The 17673-nt window shown below is 38.5% G+C and overlaps 1 protein-coding gene across 4 annotated transcripts; it reads right to left on the bottom strand.

The window, feature by feature from the left end:
- Positions 1-6963: 6963 nt before the first annotated feature.
- On the bottom strand, positions 6964-16856 carry LOC120556077 (ZP domain-containing protein-like). 4 transcript variants are annotated; one of them, XM_039795457.1, is made up of 7 exons: positions 16735-16856; positions 12013-12243; positions 9483-9667; positions 8977-9377; positions 8570-8669; positions 7963-8167; positions 6964-7876 (listed from the first exon to the last, which is right to left on the bottom strand). In XM_039795457.1, the coding sequence occupies exons 2-7, from the start codon at positions 12071-12073 to the stop codon at positions 7740-7742; spliced, it is 1089 nt and encodes a 362-aa protein (XP_039651391.1). In that variant the 5' UTR covers positions 12074-12243; positions 16735-16856; the 3' UTR covers positions 6964-7739. The 4 variants fall into 4 exon arrangements, with proteins under 4 accessions (XP_039651391.1, XP_039651393.1, XP_039651394.1 ...); XM_039795459.1 differs by having other exon boundaries at positions 12013-12226; positions 16735-16855; XM_039795460.1 differs by having other exon boundaries at positions 12013-12222; positions 16735-16854.
- Between the last annotated feature and the right edge of the window lie 817 nt (positions 16857-17673).

Raw genomic sequence — 17673 nt, 5'->3', positions numbered from 1 at the left:
GTTTGGCCAGGTGGCACATATATTGGCCAATTAGCTCATGTAGTGTCATTTTGAATGGCAGTGTTTTGAAATGGCAAACATGTGACTTTATGTCAGATTGTTGTGTCTTATGTGGAGAACCATGTTCAGTGCATTTAAAAAGTACCATTTTGAATTGCAAAATGTGTGTAAAGCAGAAAATGTGTTTAGCCTTTTACAGACTTGAGAAAAGGTTTTGCTCTCTATGTGTCAGTTTAAAGTGCCCATATTATGCTCATTATCAGGTTCGATAATTGTATTTTGAGATTGTATCAGAATAGGTTTACATGGTTTAATTTTCAAAAAACACCATATTTTTGTTGTACTGCACATTGGTGCAGCTCCTATTTTGACCCTGTGTCAAGTCTCTGTTTTAGCTACAGACTGAGACAACTCAACTTCTCTAACATCTTTGTTGGCAGTCGCACATGCGCAGTAGCTAGGTAAGGAACTTCGGCCTGTACAAGGCAGGATTAGCCAAGAGACTTCTTCTAAACGAGGGCACACTTCCAACTTTGCGTGGAATACCTGTAGAACAGGGACATGTAAGTAGTTCTGTACAATTTATTTTGTAGATTAGGGTGAATTTGTGTGTGTTGTAGCAGTGTTTTGCCATTGAGAATGAGCTAGTATGCTAGTGATAGCATGCTAATGGTTAGTCCCCTAGCCCCCTCGTTTCGGCTAGTGACGTAGAAAGCCCTGCAGATTTTGACCAGCTCACCCGGAGACTGAAGGCAGGACACATTCAGAAACCGTATCTCAAATTTTGTATGTGTGTGGAAGCACCAGAGACACAAAATAACACCCCAAATCCCAGAAAAAAGTGTTTCTTTCATGATATAGGCACTTTAAATAATTGTGCTATGCATCTCATTTTAACGTGTTAGCAATTGGAAAAAAATGTAACTCTTCATACATTACGTTTACGTCAAAATATAAGGAATTGTGTGCCCTTTCTAATAATGTGCTTGGGGAGGCAATCTGACTTTCACACAAGGCACGGTGAGCTTCCAAGTGAAGCCATGTCCACCAACTGCCGCACTGCCTCCTGTACTAAATCATACCAGAAATACCAGGAGAAGAAGAGAAACAGGCCATTTTTGGACAGCTACTGTCCTCACATTTCTTACACAACACACACCATTCTTGCACAGGATGTTCAGCAGGGTGTTATATCTCTCACAGTATTAAACAATAACTGATAGGAGTTAGGATTTTTGAGCTAGGAGCAGGACTATGAAAGGTGCGCCAGAGCCTCGTTTCTGTGAGAAGAACTCTCTGAGACAGGAGTCGTCATGGCAACCTTTAACTGCAGTTGGTCATGTGAGCTGATCCCTGACATGTTGACCTGTTGCTATGAAGTTACTGTGTCTGACTGTGTGTGTGTGTGTTTGAGTGGTTGTGTGTGCATTTGTGTGCGTGTGTGTGTGTGTGTGTGTGTGTATATATATCTCTGTCTGTGTGTGTTTGTGTGTGTGTCTGGTTGTGTGTGGTTGTGTGTGTCTGTGTGTGTTTGTGTGATTGTGTGTGTGTGTGTGTGTGTGTGTGTGTGTGTATATCTCACAGTACATTAAGCGATAGGAGTTATGGTTTTCGAGCTAGAAGCAGGACTATCAAGGGTTTGCCAGAGCCTCGTCTTAGTGTTGAGGCCTGAGGTCAGTTATCAGAGTCATTCTTTCTTCAGTCTTTCTCTTTTCTTTCTCTACTCCTCTCCTCATCTCCTTTCTTCCTCTCCTCCTTTCCTCTTCTCCTCATCTCCTTTTCTTCTCCTCTTCCTATCTTACCCACCTCCTGTGTGTTTGTTTGTATGTGCGCATGTGTGTGTGTCAGTTGATTGAGATTACCTAATCTGACACATTTTTCACTCTTCAGACTCATTCATTCTCCCTTAGCTACTTCATCATCCAAATTGAAGCCAGCAATCCCATTTAGCATCATCTTAAATTATTATATTCCACATCTTTCAAACATTCTAGGTATTATTCAACTTTTCAAAGACATTCATACTAATTAAACTCATTCCCACTTTTTCAACTATTCTCACTACTTTACCTTCTTCTAACACAATTCAAGTCAGCAATCAAGTGTAGCGTAAGCCTTTTCCAAAAATATTTCACATCTTTAAGACATTATTCATATTATACTTTTCAATGACATTCATACTAATTAAACTTATTCCCACTTTTTCAACTAAAACAATTAATACATGCCACACCTTTCAAACATTCTGGGTATTATTCAACTTTTCAAAGATATTCATGTTAATTAAATCCATTCCCACTTTTTAACTATTCTCACTACTTCACCTTCTTCTTACAAAAATCAAGCCAGCAATCCAATGTAGTGTCAGCCTTTCAACATACAGCATTCACACCGCAATATCTTCAGAAATTGCATTTTCTAGGCAATTCTTTGTGTCTAACACAATGAAAAATGACTTATTTTGAGGTCGGGGAGCTTGTTGTAACCACGGAGTTATGGTCATTTGAATGGATCATGTTGCTGTAGTAAAAATAATAAATTAAATATAAATTAAATCACATATATATGTTTGCATACCACTTGGGTTTGTGCATATATAATGTAAAGTCATTCTATTCTATTCAAACCATTAATATTTTAGAAATTTGCTTTATACCAGGTTGTAGTTGTAATAGTGGGTTTATGTAATGGAAGCTACTTCAATTATTATAAAACTTGTTAGCCTGAGTAAAGGTCTTTCTGTTAAATACATCTATGCCTACCTGATTTTGTTTTCTGTTAGTGTTATATCATAGGTGCAAGACATGTTTCAGCAGCTACCAAGTAATAATTGAACTATAAAGTAACTAGACTGGAATCTGTTCAAGTATTGTTTTCACAGAAGTGGCATCATCATTGGAACGTCTTTATAGTTTTATTTCCCAGTAGGTGTGTCTCACTTTCTGTTGAAAGACACTGCTAACCCATTGAAAGAGTAACCACTGCACCTTCAGCCTAATATGAAGCTAACAGCATGGATTTCATTGAAGCAGATATTTTTCCTTATATATGTCAAGTAAGAAATCACAAATCCTCCACTTTAAACGGCACATAATGTCACACCACTTGCACCCCTTAAATGTTCTAATGGGTCATGTATTCATCCTTTAATAATTCATCATTGTGTACCACTATTTCACAGCTGCACATCATACTTTGCATCCATTTTCAGATTTTCAGATGGTCTGAGCAACCACAAGTGGCTCCTGGCTAATAAGGTCGGTGGGATGCGGCTGCGGGAGGACTTTACTTTATATGAACAGGCAGCCAGACACAGGCATGCGGCCAGAAGAGAATAATGCCGAGCACCCAATCATGCGTTTATAGGAAATATTGACCAATAATTATCGGCGGTCGATCAATTTGGGCATCCCTAATTCAAACCATTAATTTTTTTGAAATTGCTTTATTGGTTTTATGTTATGAAAGCTACCTAAACTATTAATAAACTCCCTGGTCTGAGTAAAAGTATTTCTGTTAAATGCACCAATGCCTACCTGATTTTGTTTGGCGTGACTGTTATATCATTGGTGCAAGACATGTTTCAGCAGCTACCAAGTAAAATTGGAATCTATTCAAAAATTTGTTTTGCAGAAATGGTGTAATCATTGGATCATCTATAGCCTACAGTGTATATTTCCCAGTACAGTAGGTGTGTCTCAATATCTGTGGTAAGATACTGCTAACCCATTTAAACAGTAACCACTGCACCTTGGATTTCATTAAAGTGGCTATGTTTTTAGTGTTTACTCTGTACCATTTGTATTTACTTGTATGTATGTATATTATCAACATGTAACTTTGCTGCCTTTTTGGCCAGCACACCATTGATTTATGTAAAATATATTATCAATGATGGAGTAGGTTGGCAGGTAGTTTGGGTTGTCATATGGTGCCGCTCTGCAGGACTCCACAAACAGCTCAGTGTTTTCGACTGAGGAGGTGACCTCTATCTGCATGTGTATCCTTTGCTTATAGTCACACTTCAGAGGGTATAATTTGGGGTTTGGAAATTTTTGTTAGGATACAATTCAAATTGGTAGGTGAACGTGCAGAGGTCTTTCTCCGACACTGTAATATTATTTCTGTTTTCAGATTCAGATAACTTTATTAGTCCCCAAGGGGCAATTCAGTTTTACAACCTACCCATCCATTAAGAGTTAAAGTTAAAAAGTGCATTAGCATACAATGTATATCGTGTTAAAAAATTATAAAATAAACAGTAAATATGTGCTGCAGCAGTTATACATCCCCCTGTATACAGATGCTTCTCTCTCTCCCATAACATCCACACATTTACACATGACCCAATCATTAAACACACACACACACACACACACACACACACACACACACACACACACACACACACACACACACACACACACACACACACCCACACACACACACACACACACAAACACACACACACACACACAAAAACACACACACACACACACACACACACATTCACCTGCCAGTGACGGAACACAGCAGGGGGGGTGCAAGAACCAGTTTTGTTGTAGTTATGTGTATTCATTTAACAGTCTTGTATGTTGTTCATTTAACAGTCTTATAGCAGAGGGAAAGAATGAGTTGGCAGAGCAGTTAGTTTTCCATATCGGCACATAGTAACCAATCCATTACTAAGTAAATGATTTGGTTGGCACAATATTCTGTCTGCTTTCTGGACAACTCATGTTTTCTAGAGAGAACAGAGATCTTTTAACTGGGTACCAGTCATTTTTGAACATACCTTAACAATGTCGCTCAAGCTCTGTTCTCACTGAATTTCAGTTGCGGGTCAAACACTGTGCCTAAGTACTTATATGTTTGGACTATTTGAAGATTTTCATTGTGTATTACACTTGGTTTTGGTTCAACACTGTGCTTCCTAAAGTCTATGATTAATTCTTTAGTTTTAGACACATTTAAATCAAGGAAGCTGTCGTCACACCATCTGACAAATTCCGTAAGGCCACTGTTATGGTCAGATTGGCTGCCCTGGAGAAGGGACAACAGGGCTGAGTTGTCTGAAAACTACACCAAGTAGCTGTTCTCCCAAGATGACCTGCATCTGTCAGTGTATAATATAAAAAAGCAGGGGGGAGCGCACACAGCCCTGGGGAGAGCCTGTGTTGGATACAATGACAGAGGACATATTTCCATTTACATAGACCTGCTGCCTAGCCTGGATGCCAGCTGAACTTAGCCCCGCCCACAAAATCTGAGGTCGGGAAGTTCGTTCAAATTCTGACTAGAATCTGAGTATGACCACGTCAGGCTACCTGCTGCCTTCTGTTTGTTAAAAAATTTAAAACTAGTAATAAGATCTGCTCGGGTAACTTAAAATATGAGTTTTTTTTTGCTGAACTGAAGTCAGCAAATAAAAGTCTTGCATGTGATGCAGGTTTCTAGGATTAGTTTATCTACAGTTAAGGGGATGATTGTGTCCTTCAGGATCTTTTCAAAGCACTTCATTACCAGGGAAGTTAGTGCAATTGGTCTGAATTCATTAAGGTCTTTAGGAGATTTTGTTTTGGGGATGGGTATTACTGTTGATGTTTTCCGTAAGTCAGGTATATCCCCACTGTCTATGTGCACCGAAGCTCTGTTTCACTTTTCCATGTTTGGGGTACTTGCATTAGAATTTCAGCTTCAGCAGACATTTCCTGGTGATCACCACGTCATGTTTGCTGTTGTTGATTTCATTCTTGAAAGTTAGGTTTTCACCATTTTCCTGCGGAGTTAAAGGTTATGTATTCAGTCCTCATAGTGCTAATGAAAAGCAAAACCAATAGTTGAGAGAAGAGCACAGCAGGTAATGAAACTAATGACCCTGTGTTACCTCAATCTGTGAAACAGCCAAGTCACCCTTTTGCATCACCTGTATATGTCCATTAGCAAGGCAGCACTTCCCTCTGTTGTCCGATTAAATTATGTGCAGTGTAGTTTTTACACATGACTACCGTTAGCAAGTAGTGTTTTCCAAGGATGGTGAAGGCATGTCCCGCTCTACTCTGCCTTACTCTGCCTCTGATTGGCTTACCCTGACATTCTTACCCTAACCCTATCAAATCCCACCCATTTTACCTAAACCTAACCAACCCAACCAATGAAGGCAACGAGTACTAGCCAATCCGAAGGAGAGTAGGGCGGGTCATGCCTTCGCCATCCAAGGTAAAAAAAAAATGTAAATTTCAATTACGCATTTCAAATTAGGTTCACAATAAATTTAGGCCCACCTAGTTTTTGTCGCTTTTTCCAGAGTTTTGGGTGTTTTCTTTTTTTTTTTTTTTTTACATTTTTGTTGCTTTATTTTGACATTTTTTATGCCTTTTCTGGTGGTTTATGCACTTTTTTTTAATGTTTTAGACACTTTGTTTTAGCGTTTTTGAAGCTTTACTCAATGTTTTGCCACTTTTTCTGAAGTTCTTGGCGCTTAATACGATATTTTTGGCACTTTCTGATGTTTTTGAAACTTTTTGAGACAATTCTGACGCTTTTCTTCCGGACTTTTTCCAACTTGATGGGATTCTCATTTTCCAGTGTGGACCTCTGGGAAACTGAGTTTGACACCCCTGCCATAGACCCATAGAAAACAAATCCTTGGAAGCCCTGATCAATGTTTTGAATCAAGAAACACTTGTGTTCTGTCCTGACACGCTGTAATTCATCAAGTTTCCTTCCAAAAGTCACATAACAGTTGGACCGGGCTACTGAGAACCAGCTTCTCCTTTCCATCCAGTCTGCCTGCTAGCTGGAGCCAAGTATCTAACATTCAGAGAAAAACAGAGACTATTGCAGCACAGCAACAGTTGATTTACAGCAGACATGCTTCACATTCAATGGGAGAAGATTGTATTCGTGTGTTAGAAAGAAAGAGAATTAAAGTGGACAAAAGCAAAAATATATGCAACAGAATATGTTTTTTTATTGATCCATTAAACAAGTGTATGATTGTTGACTTTGGTTAAGCAATAAAGGGCTTTTGTCATGTAATGATGACATTGGAATGATTATGAATGGTTAGGACTACACATATCAAGCAAGATACTTTACGTTTTAAATCGTAGTGTAATACATAATAGTAGAAGCATTTGTAAGATACATGGGCTCCAATGGTCTTACAGAATCACAGTAAAAACCCCAAGTGACCAGCAGCTGCAATGTTATAATAGTTGAATGTTCAATTTATTTTATTTTCATATTATATTCGTTTTAGTTAGTTTTCAGAGTGTGTTTGCTAATTTTAGTTTAGTTCTAGTTTTGCAGAAAGGTTAAGTTTAAGTTTGTTTTTGTCATGGCTGTGTCTAATGTCTCAAAGGTATGTCACTACATATACATAAAGAATACATGATTGGACAACTGTGTAGAAATGGCCTTAATGTTTAAATCTTTTGATTTGGGAATCAACTTGAGTACTCTTTCACAGCCACACTTGTCACCTGTAACTTCATCCTGATGGCTAACAACAGAGCTGAGCTGAAGAGCTTGGTTACACAGCATTTGATCTACTACAATATTTTAATCATGTTCTTGTTATTTAATTCTCCAAGACTAGACTGCATGTGAGAAATTATAGGGATTAATTGTGAAGCAATTGCGGCATAGCATAGCATTAGTTTAAGAGTAATGACTTTGCTTTATGTAGTCAAATGTAGTTAATACATGATTGGTATCCTGCACACGCTGCTGTCTTAACTTTCAAATGCGGACAAAGGTTGGTATTTGACCCTTGATAGTGTGGCTTTGTAGACGACTGCGGCACTGATCATGCCAACGGCTGCAAGGAGACATCCAGCGATGAAAACCAGGTTCAGATTCAGGTTGATGACTGGGGGAAAATAAGCACAGTTTCAATTTGAGCTTGTCCGAAATCTAACTGGGACTCAAACAAGGGTAAACACTGTGTTTTCATACCTGGGCTTCCGGGGCTCTCTGCTGATCTCCTTAAGCGCAGAGGACCCTGGGAAACGAAGTGCCTTGAACTCTGAGTGACAACCTCTCTCTTTGTGACGTGATGTTGCTGATCATCTCGTCGTTTTCTGGAATTGATGCATCCCTGCGAGCACCTGGTGTCAGGTCTTCCTAATCTACAGATTATGACTGAACAGCTGATGTACACCTGAATGCAACAGAACACGCTGTCATTATGTCAGCAGACATAATAATAACAATAACTTTATTTGTATAGCACCTTTAAAAACAATAGTTTACAAAGTGCTTTGACAGTGGAAACAAAAGCACATTGCTAAACTAATTCTTCAAAAAATTGTTTGCTTTTTTACAATTTCTGGAATTGCTAAAGGGATGTTTAATTATTTATCGTTTATCAATTATTGATATAATAAATGCCTCAGGTGTTTAGAGAATCAGGTCCTCTTCTTAAATTGGTTGTTAATGCCCTGTGGATTCATGTATTTGTTGTTTCACATAGTGTATTTGAAGCCTGATGAAGCTCCATGACCAACACGTTGGCCTCTAACAAAGTTCTTCTTCCAGTCTAACCACATAGTCCATTCTTTACCTGGTCATGCAAGCCGATAAACTTGAAGGCATCCATGCTGAACCTGAATTTTGTGTCGTGGGAGCGGCTATAATTTTTAACAGTCGGGTCCACTTTACACCTAGTCAGAGCAAAACAAAACAAACTGATGAGAAATATTGCCTCTGTAACTCTGTGTATTACAATGGGTGATATTTTAGGGACAGAGGTATTCTATTGAAGTTATTTACAACGTAAGGAAAAGAAGTATATAATGCCAAAGATGAAGTAAGTGAAGCATTCACTTTAACATCCTGACATGGTCCTATTGCATAGATGAGCGTCTAAGGTAAGAGAAGAAAATCAATCTACAAAGTGAAACACTGGTCGAAGTTAGAGAGACATTTAATTACCATCTATAAGTCCACTTGTGGTGTACTCATGCCTACCCTTTATCAATGATGGAGTAGGTTGTCTCGTAGTTTGGAATGTCGTATGGTGACGCACTGCAGGACTCCACAAACAGCTCAATGTTTTCTATTGAGGAGGCGACCTCTATCTGCATGAAAAGCGTTTGCTCACTATCACAGTCCAGAGGGTATGAATCTGGTGTAAGCGGGGCTTGGAACTGCTTATCAGGATAAAATTCAAAGTTGTAGGTGAACGTGCCGAGGCCTTTCTCCGACTCTACGACATTCTTCCTGTGTGCACTGAAGCTCTGTTTCACTTTTACACTTTTGGGGTACGTGCATTCGAACTTCAGCTCCAGCAGACATTTCCTGATGATCACGTCGTTTATGTTGTTGACTAAGGTGACTGTATTCTTGAAAATGAGGTTTTCACCATTTTCCTGCAGAGTCAAAGGTTATGCATTCAGTCATACTGCAAATAAAAAGCAAAACCAATAGCTGAGGGAAAGGCACAGCAGGTAATGAAACCAATGACCCTGCGTTACCTCGATCTGAGTGCCACAACCGTTGAGGGGGACTTCAGCGAAGAAGTGAGTGCTGTTGGAGCTGAGGCGGCAGGCGGCGCTGGTGGCGTCATTGATCCGTAAATCCACCTTAATGAGTCTACGATATTTAGACTTCTCCACCCCTATTGTCATTTTGGACTCATCGCAGATCACACCGGATTTGACTAGAACAAGAGACATATTTTCAAACAAGTTAAAAATATACACATGCTGAAAACTGTGAATATTCTCAAATTAATATTGGGTGATAAAAACCTGTATGAAGCAATATTTTTGACAGGAAAATATTGCTTAATGTAGTAATAATAACAATACATTCATTTATATATAGCACTTTTAAAAACAGATTACAACGTGCTTTGACAGACAAAGCAAAAGCAGGACACTCAGAAGACAAGATAACAGAGAGCCAAACAGTATGGCCAAATAAAAGCAAGACAAAATGAATCATAGATAAATACAAATAAAAGAATAAGAGCAATAAAAGACAGAATCACATAAAAGCAGGCTATAAATATTACCGAAAGTGGCAATATTAGGGTTCAAGCCTTTAGAAGTTGTAAGCTGCAAAAGATCAAGACCTTTTTAAGATTATTCTTTGGGCTTTTCTGCCTTTATTTGATAGGACAGTTAAGTGAGAAAGGGGAGAGAGAGGGGGAAGACATGCAGGAAATCGTCACAGGTCGGAGTCGAACCCTGGACCACTGCGTCGAGGCATAAACCTCTCAGTATATGTGCGCCTGCTCTACCACTGAGCCAACCCGGCCACAGGATCAAGACCTTTGCAATTAAGATAACAAACAGGTTTTAGGCAATCCGACAGACATTTAATTTATGACCAAATCTGTGCTGGGCAACACTGTCACCCTCTTTCGGTCAATTTAGATAGCATTGTTTCTTCAGCTTAGTTAAAGATATCCACCAAGTTTGGTGATGTTTGGACAGAGTTTCATTGAGTTATGGCCAATTTTGTGCCAGGCCTAGGCAATTGTTTAAAACAGGTGGCGCCCCCTTATGAGCGCTTTCAAATGTTTACACGTGGTTCAACATCTTTTGTTGTTATTTAAAGGAAGCCAGAATGTACAGCATTTTTTGATCTGTGGTTCCAAGCTTAAATAGTATTTCCAGATTTCTGCCAGCGAGTTTCATATTTGCAAACAAGTTGAGTTGAAGAAACATTTTGCCATCCAACAGTTGACATCACTAAAGCCGCCTACACATAATCCGTGGTAGAACTGTGAGGTAGGGGGCAGAGCAGAAAGGCAAAGCGCAGCGCAGGAACATTCTGGAAGTTGTTGTGCCTTTGAAAGGTCAGCGGCAACTTAGTCTCGCTTTGCCAGACCATCCACACACTGCGGAGCGGAGGAGGGTCTGGCTACTCCACATAGCATTGTGGGATGGGAGAAAAACATGCTCTGGTTTATTGTCATTTCTTTAAACCAATCACAATCATATTCGTCAGTGCTTAGCGCTGGACGGAGTCGCTGCAAAATAGTCGTGCGAGAGAAAACTCAGATTGGGCAGATAGTCTAGCTAGCTGTCTGGATTTACCCTGCAGAGATCTGAGGAGCAGTTAACCATAGCCCTCATAAATCCACCAGAGTTTAAAATTCCAACAAAAAAAGAAAGCGGAATGAAACGGAAATTGGTGAAAATACGTGCATGCATCCGGCGGAATTCCCTGTGGCACCGGATCAATCCTGGAAGTGGAACTTCAAGGATGAGCTTGGCGCAAATCCGCTCCACCTATAGGAAATCCATGGAGCGACCAGCGCATAGAAGTTTTATCGCGTATAGTGTAGATATCTTAAGACAATTGAAGCAGCTAGGCTTTTTGGGTCACCAGGTGGCAGGGGAAGATATATCTGTGTGTCTTCTGCATAGCATAGCATTGCATAGAGACATTGTGACGTTGGATGGTTTTGTCCAAGTGGAGCATGAAAATAGGAAATAAATTGGACCTAACATTTAACCTTGTGGTACACCACAGATGATGTGAGTTGTTGAAAATGTAATTCTCTAAAATGACAAGGGGACTTCCTTAACCTAAAATAAAATTCTGGGGTAAGAGGGATTTGCTAAAATTAAAGAAGCAAGAGCATTTTTCTCTTCTAACTGTCTTTTGATAATTCCTCATTGTGTTTTTCTAGATGTCATAAAATACATGTAAAACGTATTTTTCCTCCAATTTCGTTAATTTCTCCTACAGTCTCTCTTTAATTCCTGGGTGAATTATTTTAGCCAGGGCTGGAATATAATATATGACCTTTTGTAGTTATAGGGGGCAACAGATTCCAGGACATTCTGACAGGTGTGATTAAAAGAGGAAACCAGGTCCTCTATGGTAAAATATGGATTAAAGGCAGTTAAAGAAGCAGAAGGAAAAAGCTCAGAAAACCTGCTAGCAGTATTATATATCATATTTAATTATATAACAATATAATTATGTTGTATGCTTATGTTGCTACTTGTCTATGTAAGGATATGTAAGTAAGCAGGTGTTTATTACCAGGATAAACATGACACAGGAAATACACCAGCCATGCAGCCAATATTGGGCCCTTCAACATAGCTGTAGAGATGGTGTTTCTCCCCTGCTGTTTCTTTGCTGGAATCACTTAAAAAGTAATCCACTGCAGGTCACCGATCAGAACCAGACAGATGTCTTCAGCTCCAATGCGTTTATTTCCACCACCACAACCACATTCCTTCTGCACACCTGTCTGGTGAACAAGTGGTTCTGTATAAAATCAACATCATATACAAGAATAAATATAACCATAAACAACACAAGAATGTATACAGTACATGTGAACAAAATAAAACTACTTAACTGCAATGTAGTGCAAACTGGCCAACAGCATGGCATGAAAGCGTACAAGCAACAGGCATCTCTGAAGCTGAAAGCCAAGTCAAGTCGCTCTTTAGCATCGCCTGTATATGTCCATTAGCAAGGCAGCACTTCCCTCTGTTGGCCAATAAATTATGTGCAGTGTAGTTTTTACACATGACTACCGTAAGCAAGTATTGTTTTCCAAGGAGGGTGAGGGCATGTCCTCCTCTACTCTGCCTTACTCTGCCTCTGATTGGCTTACCCTGACATTCTTACCCTAACCCTAACTAATCCCACCCATTTTACCTAAGCCTAACAAGTGTCAAAGAACTTTGATAAAATGAAAACACAGATGAAAGGATCAAAGTTTAAGACAAAAACATGGACAACACCCAAAAACAACTTGATTGTTGTGTAGTCACGACCCTAAAGCATCCCCTGCTTTATCATCAATTTTAAAATAAATGGGACGATAATTTACAAAATGAATATCATGCTGTATTGAAGAAGACTTGAAACTCCAGATTGAGACCATAAATCCATCATGAAAATGTTTAATATTATAAAAAAAAAAAAAAAAAAATAAAATAAGGAGTAGCATTTTTTTTATTTAATTAAAAAAAAAAAAAAATTAAAATTTTAAAATTTATGACATTTAATTAAAAAAAAAAAAAAAAATAAAAAAAAAAAAAAAAAAATATTTTTATTTTTTAAAACTTAAAAAATTTATTTAATAATTTCCAAACAAAAGGCAATATTAATTTTTTTTTTTTTTTTTTTTTATAAAGAAAAAAAAAAAAAAATAAAAAAAAAAAAAAATATATTAAAAAAAAAAAAAAAATTTCCTTTTTGATTAAAAATATTTTTAATATAATAAAATGTATTAAAAATTTTTTATTAATTATAACAAAAATTTTTTTTATGTTAAAGGTAATTATATTTTTTGATTTTTTTTTTTTTTTTTTTTTTTTTTTTTTTTTTTTTTTTTTTTTTTTTTTTTTTTTTTTTTTTTTTTTTAACTGGTCACCAGATATTTTCATTCTCCGGCACCATATCCGTACCTACTGATCCTGTGATTGCATAACGGTAAAACCATCTACCTCCACCTGCTGAATTGCAAAGAGAGGGGAAAGGGTTTTGGGTGGGGTTTTTTTTTTTTTTTTTTTGTTTTTTTTTTTTTGGGGGGGGAGGGCCCGTTTTTTTTAAAGGGGGGGGGGGCTGAAGAGGAATGTTGCTCTGTGACCCTGAATTGTCCATCCAAACCATGATCTGACTGCCACTGGCACCCCAGGTGGTGCGCCATGCACTGGCTCCACTGTTGTTCTTACATGCGATGGTCTGAACTTAACAGCCAGAGTGGATGGACGCTCATAAAGTGTTAAATGGGCAGCTCCCTCAGGTGCTTGAATTTCCACCACAGAGATCTTACTGGGTAGGTGTGCTCCCCTAAGCCCAGTTTTGGTGCTGTGAAGGCTCCCATCATGTTGAAAACCCATTTAGAGGACCTTTCTGGTAAGAAAGATGGTGTTGGAGACAGGTACCCCTTCAATTCACACAATGACATTCCTTCTGAACAACTGTCTACTTTAGTGGTTCTGTATAAAATCTACACAATTTACAAGAATAAATATAATTATAAATAACACAATAATGTGTACAGTGTATATGAAATATGCAAAACTATATGCAGAGTACACTGTGCAAAGTAGCGCAAACTGGCCAACAGCAGTGAAGTAGCATGACAGTGTACAAGCAACCGGCATCTCGAAGCTGAAACAGCCAAGTTAAAACACAGTCACACTCCCAACGGGTCAAAACCAGACGCTTGGTCAGCTGCTTTTGGCGTCAGTTACTGATGCAAAAAATCTCCTTTAGCATCTCAGTTGGACGCAGGTGACTTGCAACTAATTCCAATATAATCCCATCGGCGGCGATTTTTGACTACCTGGGTCATTTTTCAACGTGCTTGGTTGAGACAACTTTGCACCAATTTTTGACTGATTTGGCGTCATTTTTTAACGTGCAGGGTAAAACCATTTAGTGTAATATAATGAGTGTGGTTAAATAATGTACGTTTAAGTGACATGCAGCGGGACAAGAACCCTGGTCTTTTGGGATAAAGTACTGTGTTGTGTGACCCATCCACCACCCCAACCTGCGTCCTAATGCGGATTTTGGTCTTTCATACTACTTGCTACCGTTGTCAATCTTCATACTATGCTGCTGCTCTGCCCTGTGCATCCCATACAGACACTAAAGGGTGTCTTGTGCGTTTTAATGAACCCACGCAACTTCTAGGAAAGACCCGCCCTTCAATAGCGTTCACACACTACTATTGGCCTGGCGTCCATGCTTACGCAAGGTAACGGAACCCAAAGCTTAACTACTCAAGGTCAATGCCTAACCCCAACCAATCGTGCTGCTTCGTAGGGCGGGACTTGCCTAGAAGTTGCGTGGGATCCATAATAACGCGTGCCTTGTGCATCTGTATTGGGCGCTATGAGCCACTGACTAAGTGTCAGTATTTGAAGAGTTGGGATTGAGAATGGGTTGGCCAAGTCACTCTTTAGCAGCAGGTTTATGTCCATTAGCAAGGCAGCACTGACCTCTGCTGGCTGATAAAATATGTGCAGGGTAATTGAACCAATTATTAAAAGCAGACTGAGTTAGAAACTGTACATGCCTTGGTACCGGTATGTAATAAGCGTCCCTACGGTGCAGCCGTTTGGTACATTGATGTTAGTCACACATAGATGAAGTTACACACTACTAACTGTAATACAGTTAACTAACACATACTTAGGCAAACAATTAGCACTGATGGAATCTTACCAAGTAGGCTACATTTACTCAAGTAGTTTTGGATACTTTTCAGATGACAGTTTTCCATCTCCTGTCCAGTGAAAACCACGTATCTCCAGCAGAGTTATTATGGTAAAGTAAATAATGAAGTAAACTGAAACTAAATAAAAACTAAAACCTTCAAGAAAAACTAAACCGAAACGATATTGCCAGGTTACAAAGCTAATAAAATAAAAATGAACTTAAATCATTTCAGTTTTAGATTTTTTAGCTATAATATTTCATGACTGGAAAAAAGAGACGGCATTCATTTCCGTCAACTCTCATTGCGACACTGAACCACAGAAGTTTAACTTTCTGAACTCTGAAACTTGACATGAGATGCTGCCAGTGGTGATTTAGACCCTTTTAGGGGGGCTCAAGACCCCCTAAATTTGATCTCAGCCCCCCTAAAAATTACAGTATAATAATAAAAAAAAAATTCTATTCTATATTTTTTTTTTAATCAATTTTAGTGCTTCAAGTTAGAGTTTGCAAACATGTCTGTTAGTGACAGAGGACAATTACAGGTTCAAAGAAACAGGTTTAATATCCTGTGTTGCTGGCGCCAATGCTATACACCTGTAACCCAGTCAAGGAAAGTTTTATTTTTTATTTATTTATTGTTTGTAATTGTTTCATATGTTAAATATTTAGCATTTATCCTCTGTAATAATAATAAATACATATATTCATTGTTATCCAGTGAAATTACTGATTTAGCAGGGGGGTGGGGTTAAGACTTTTGCAAGGCACTGTTTCCTGTCACTTTCTCATTAGGGGCTGAGCCCCCCTACAGGTCTGATCCTAGAATCGCCCCTGGATGCTGCAGTGCCTTAACAGCTTCACATCAGACACTAAAGTAGCGCAAATTTGAACTTTAAACATCATGGCCATGCCTACAGTTCTTCAACCATGTATGTTCATGTATATACATGAGACATTAAACCTGGCCTTTACAAAACTACTGTAAAACTAAAACAATAGCCTATAAAACCTAAAACACTTTTTTAAACACTGAAAACTAAATCGAAACTAAAAAGTCAAAAATAAAATAAAAAAAACTGATGGGAAATTCCCACCTATAATAACCATGTATCTCCAGATGTGTTGATGTTGAATGTCTGTGATAAACTGAAGGATGAAGTCTTCCTTTACGTGTTGAGAAAATTACTTCTTCTTAAGCTAAATGAAGTCTTTAAAAAGCCTCTCGGATCAGCTTCACTGTCACAGAGCTGAAAACAGGGCTGTTTTTCTGACACCATGAAAAGTTTTAGAACTTTTTAGAGATACGTGGTTCTCACAGGAGAGCAACGCTACAAACATATGACGATCTTATTAAAAATGAAGCATATAAGCTATAGATTAAACTACCCAACAGTAGGCTATATAAAAAGGCAGTTAATCCTTAAACATCTACAGCAGTAAAATGCTACTTACACATTCATGCAGCAGGCACATTAACCCAGAAACATCAGAGATAATAAAAAATTCACAGGGAACATTTTACTATACAATGAGTAGCCTATTTTGCTGATAATACTTGCATACTTTTACCTAATTAAGGTTGTGATGCATTTCCCACCAGATGGCAGATGGAATCGAGCTGCACCGTCCGTAATGTCCACGGAGAGTCTCGCAGTGTCGGACTGAGATCAGACGAGACGGAGCGGATCTGGGCGTAGTTTGGTTTCCTCGAAGTCCGCGTCAAGTGCCAGAGCTCAGGTCGGGGGAGAGAAAGTAGGGGAGTGGGCAAAGTTTTAAAATCCAAATAGACACAAACATGTAGCTTATTGTTTTTGTTTTCATTTTAAATTCAAACTTTTCAACATTTTGTTTTTCTTTTTTTCGACACACTCTCACTTTTCCCGACGTTGTTGTCACTTTTTTCCCTGAAGTTTTTGGTCATTTTTTCCGATGTTTTTGTCGATTTTTTCCGTGCGTTTTTTAGGCTTTTTTCCGACATTTGTATCACTTTTTTCAACGTTTTTTTTTTTTTTTTTTCAAATGCTATAGAATTGAATAAAACACCCAAATCCAATGAAAGTAGTGAACTGATCATTTATTTTACTTGTGGAGAGTAATAGTTGTACGGAACTATCGACGTTAGGCTATTTTTTTTTACAATTTGGTTGAAAGAAACCCACATTTCTTTTGAGAATGGGTCAAATTTGACCTGCGGACAACAGGAGGGTTGATATTACAAGTATTTGTATAATACCCGGGCCCTATTCATGTATTTAATGCATCAGCATGCTTGTTAAATGAACATTACTGTGATGGCTGCAAAGAATTTTGGTTTTGGCAGAACTGTTGTTGAAAATGTCTTTATTAGGCGTAGCCTAATTTGGCTGCAAAAGAATTTTGGTTTTGGCAGAACTGTTGTTGAAAATGTCTTAGCCTTGTCGTAGCCTAGACCCTTGAGATGCAGCATCTCGTTTTCGAGGCGGTCCTTAACAATAAATAAACATACCGTAGGCCTACAATCATAATTAG

The sequence above is a fragment of the Perca fluviatilis genome, chromosome 3 (assembly GCF_010015445.1).
Source record: "Perca fluviatilis chromosome 3, GENO_Pfluv_1.0, whole genome shotgun sequence".
Taxonomy (NCBI): Eukaryota; Metazoa; Chordata; class Actinopteri; order Perciformes; family Percidae; genus Perca; species Perca fluviatilis.
The sequence above is the reverse complement of the archived record's forward strand: the minus strand, read 5'-3'. Positions and strand labels throughout refer to the sequence as shown.

What these genes read in the sequence shown, in the direction of transcription:
- LOC120556077 (XM_039795457.1), bottom strand. Translation starts at nt 12,073, where the DNA reads ATGTTGAAGGGCCCAATATTGGCTGCATGGCTGGTGTATTTCCTGTGT. An exon ending in TACTCCATCATTGATAAAGG is followed by an intron (nt 8,670 to 8,976) that starts GTAGGCATGAGT and finishes TGCTCTGACTAG; the next exon opens with GTGTAAAGTGGACCCGACTG. An exon ending in TTATCGGCTTGCATGACCAG is followed by an intron (nt 8,168 to 8,569) that starts GTAAAGAATGGA and finishes TGTTGCATTCAG; the next exon opens with GTGTACATCAGCTGTTCAGT.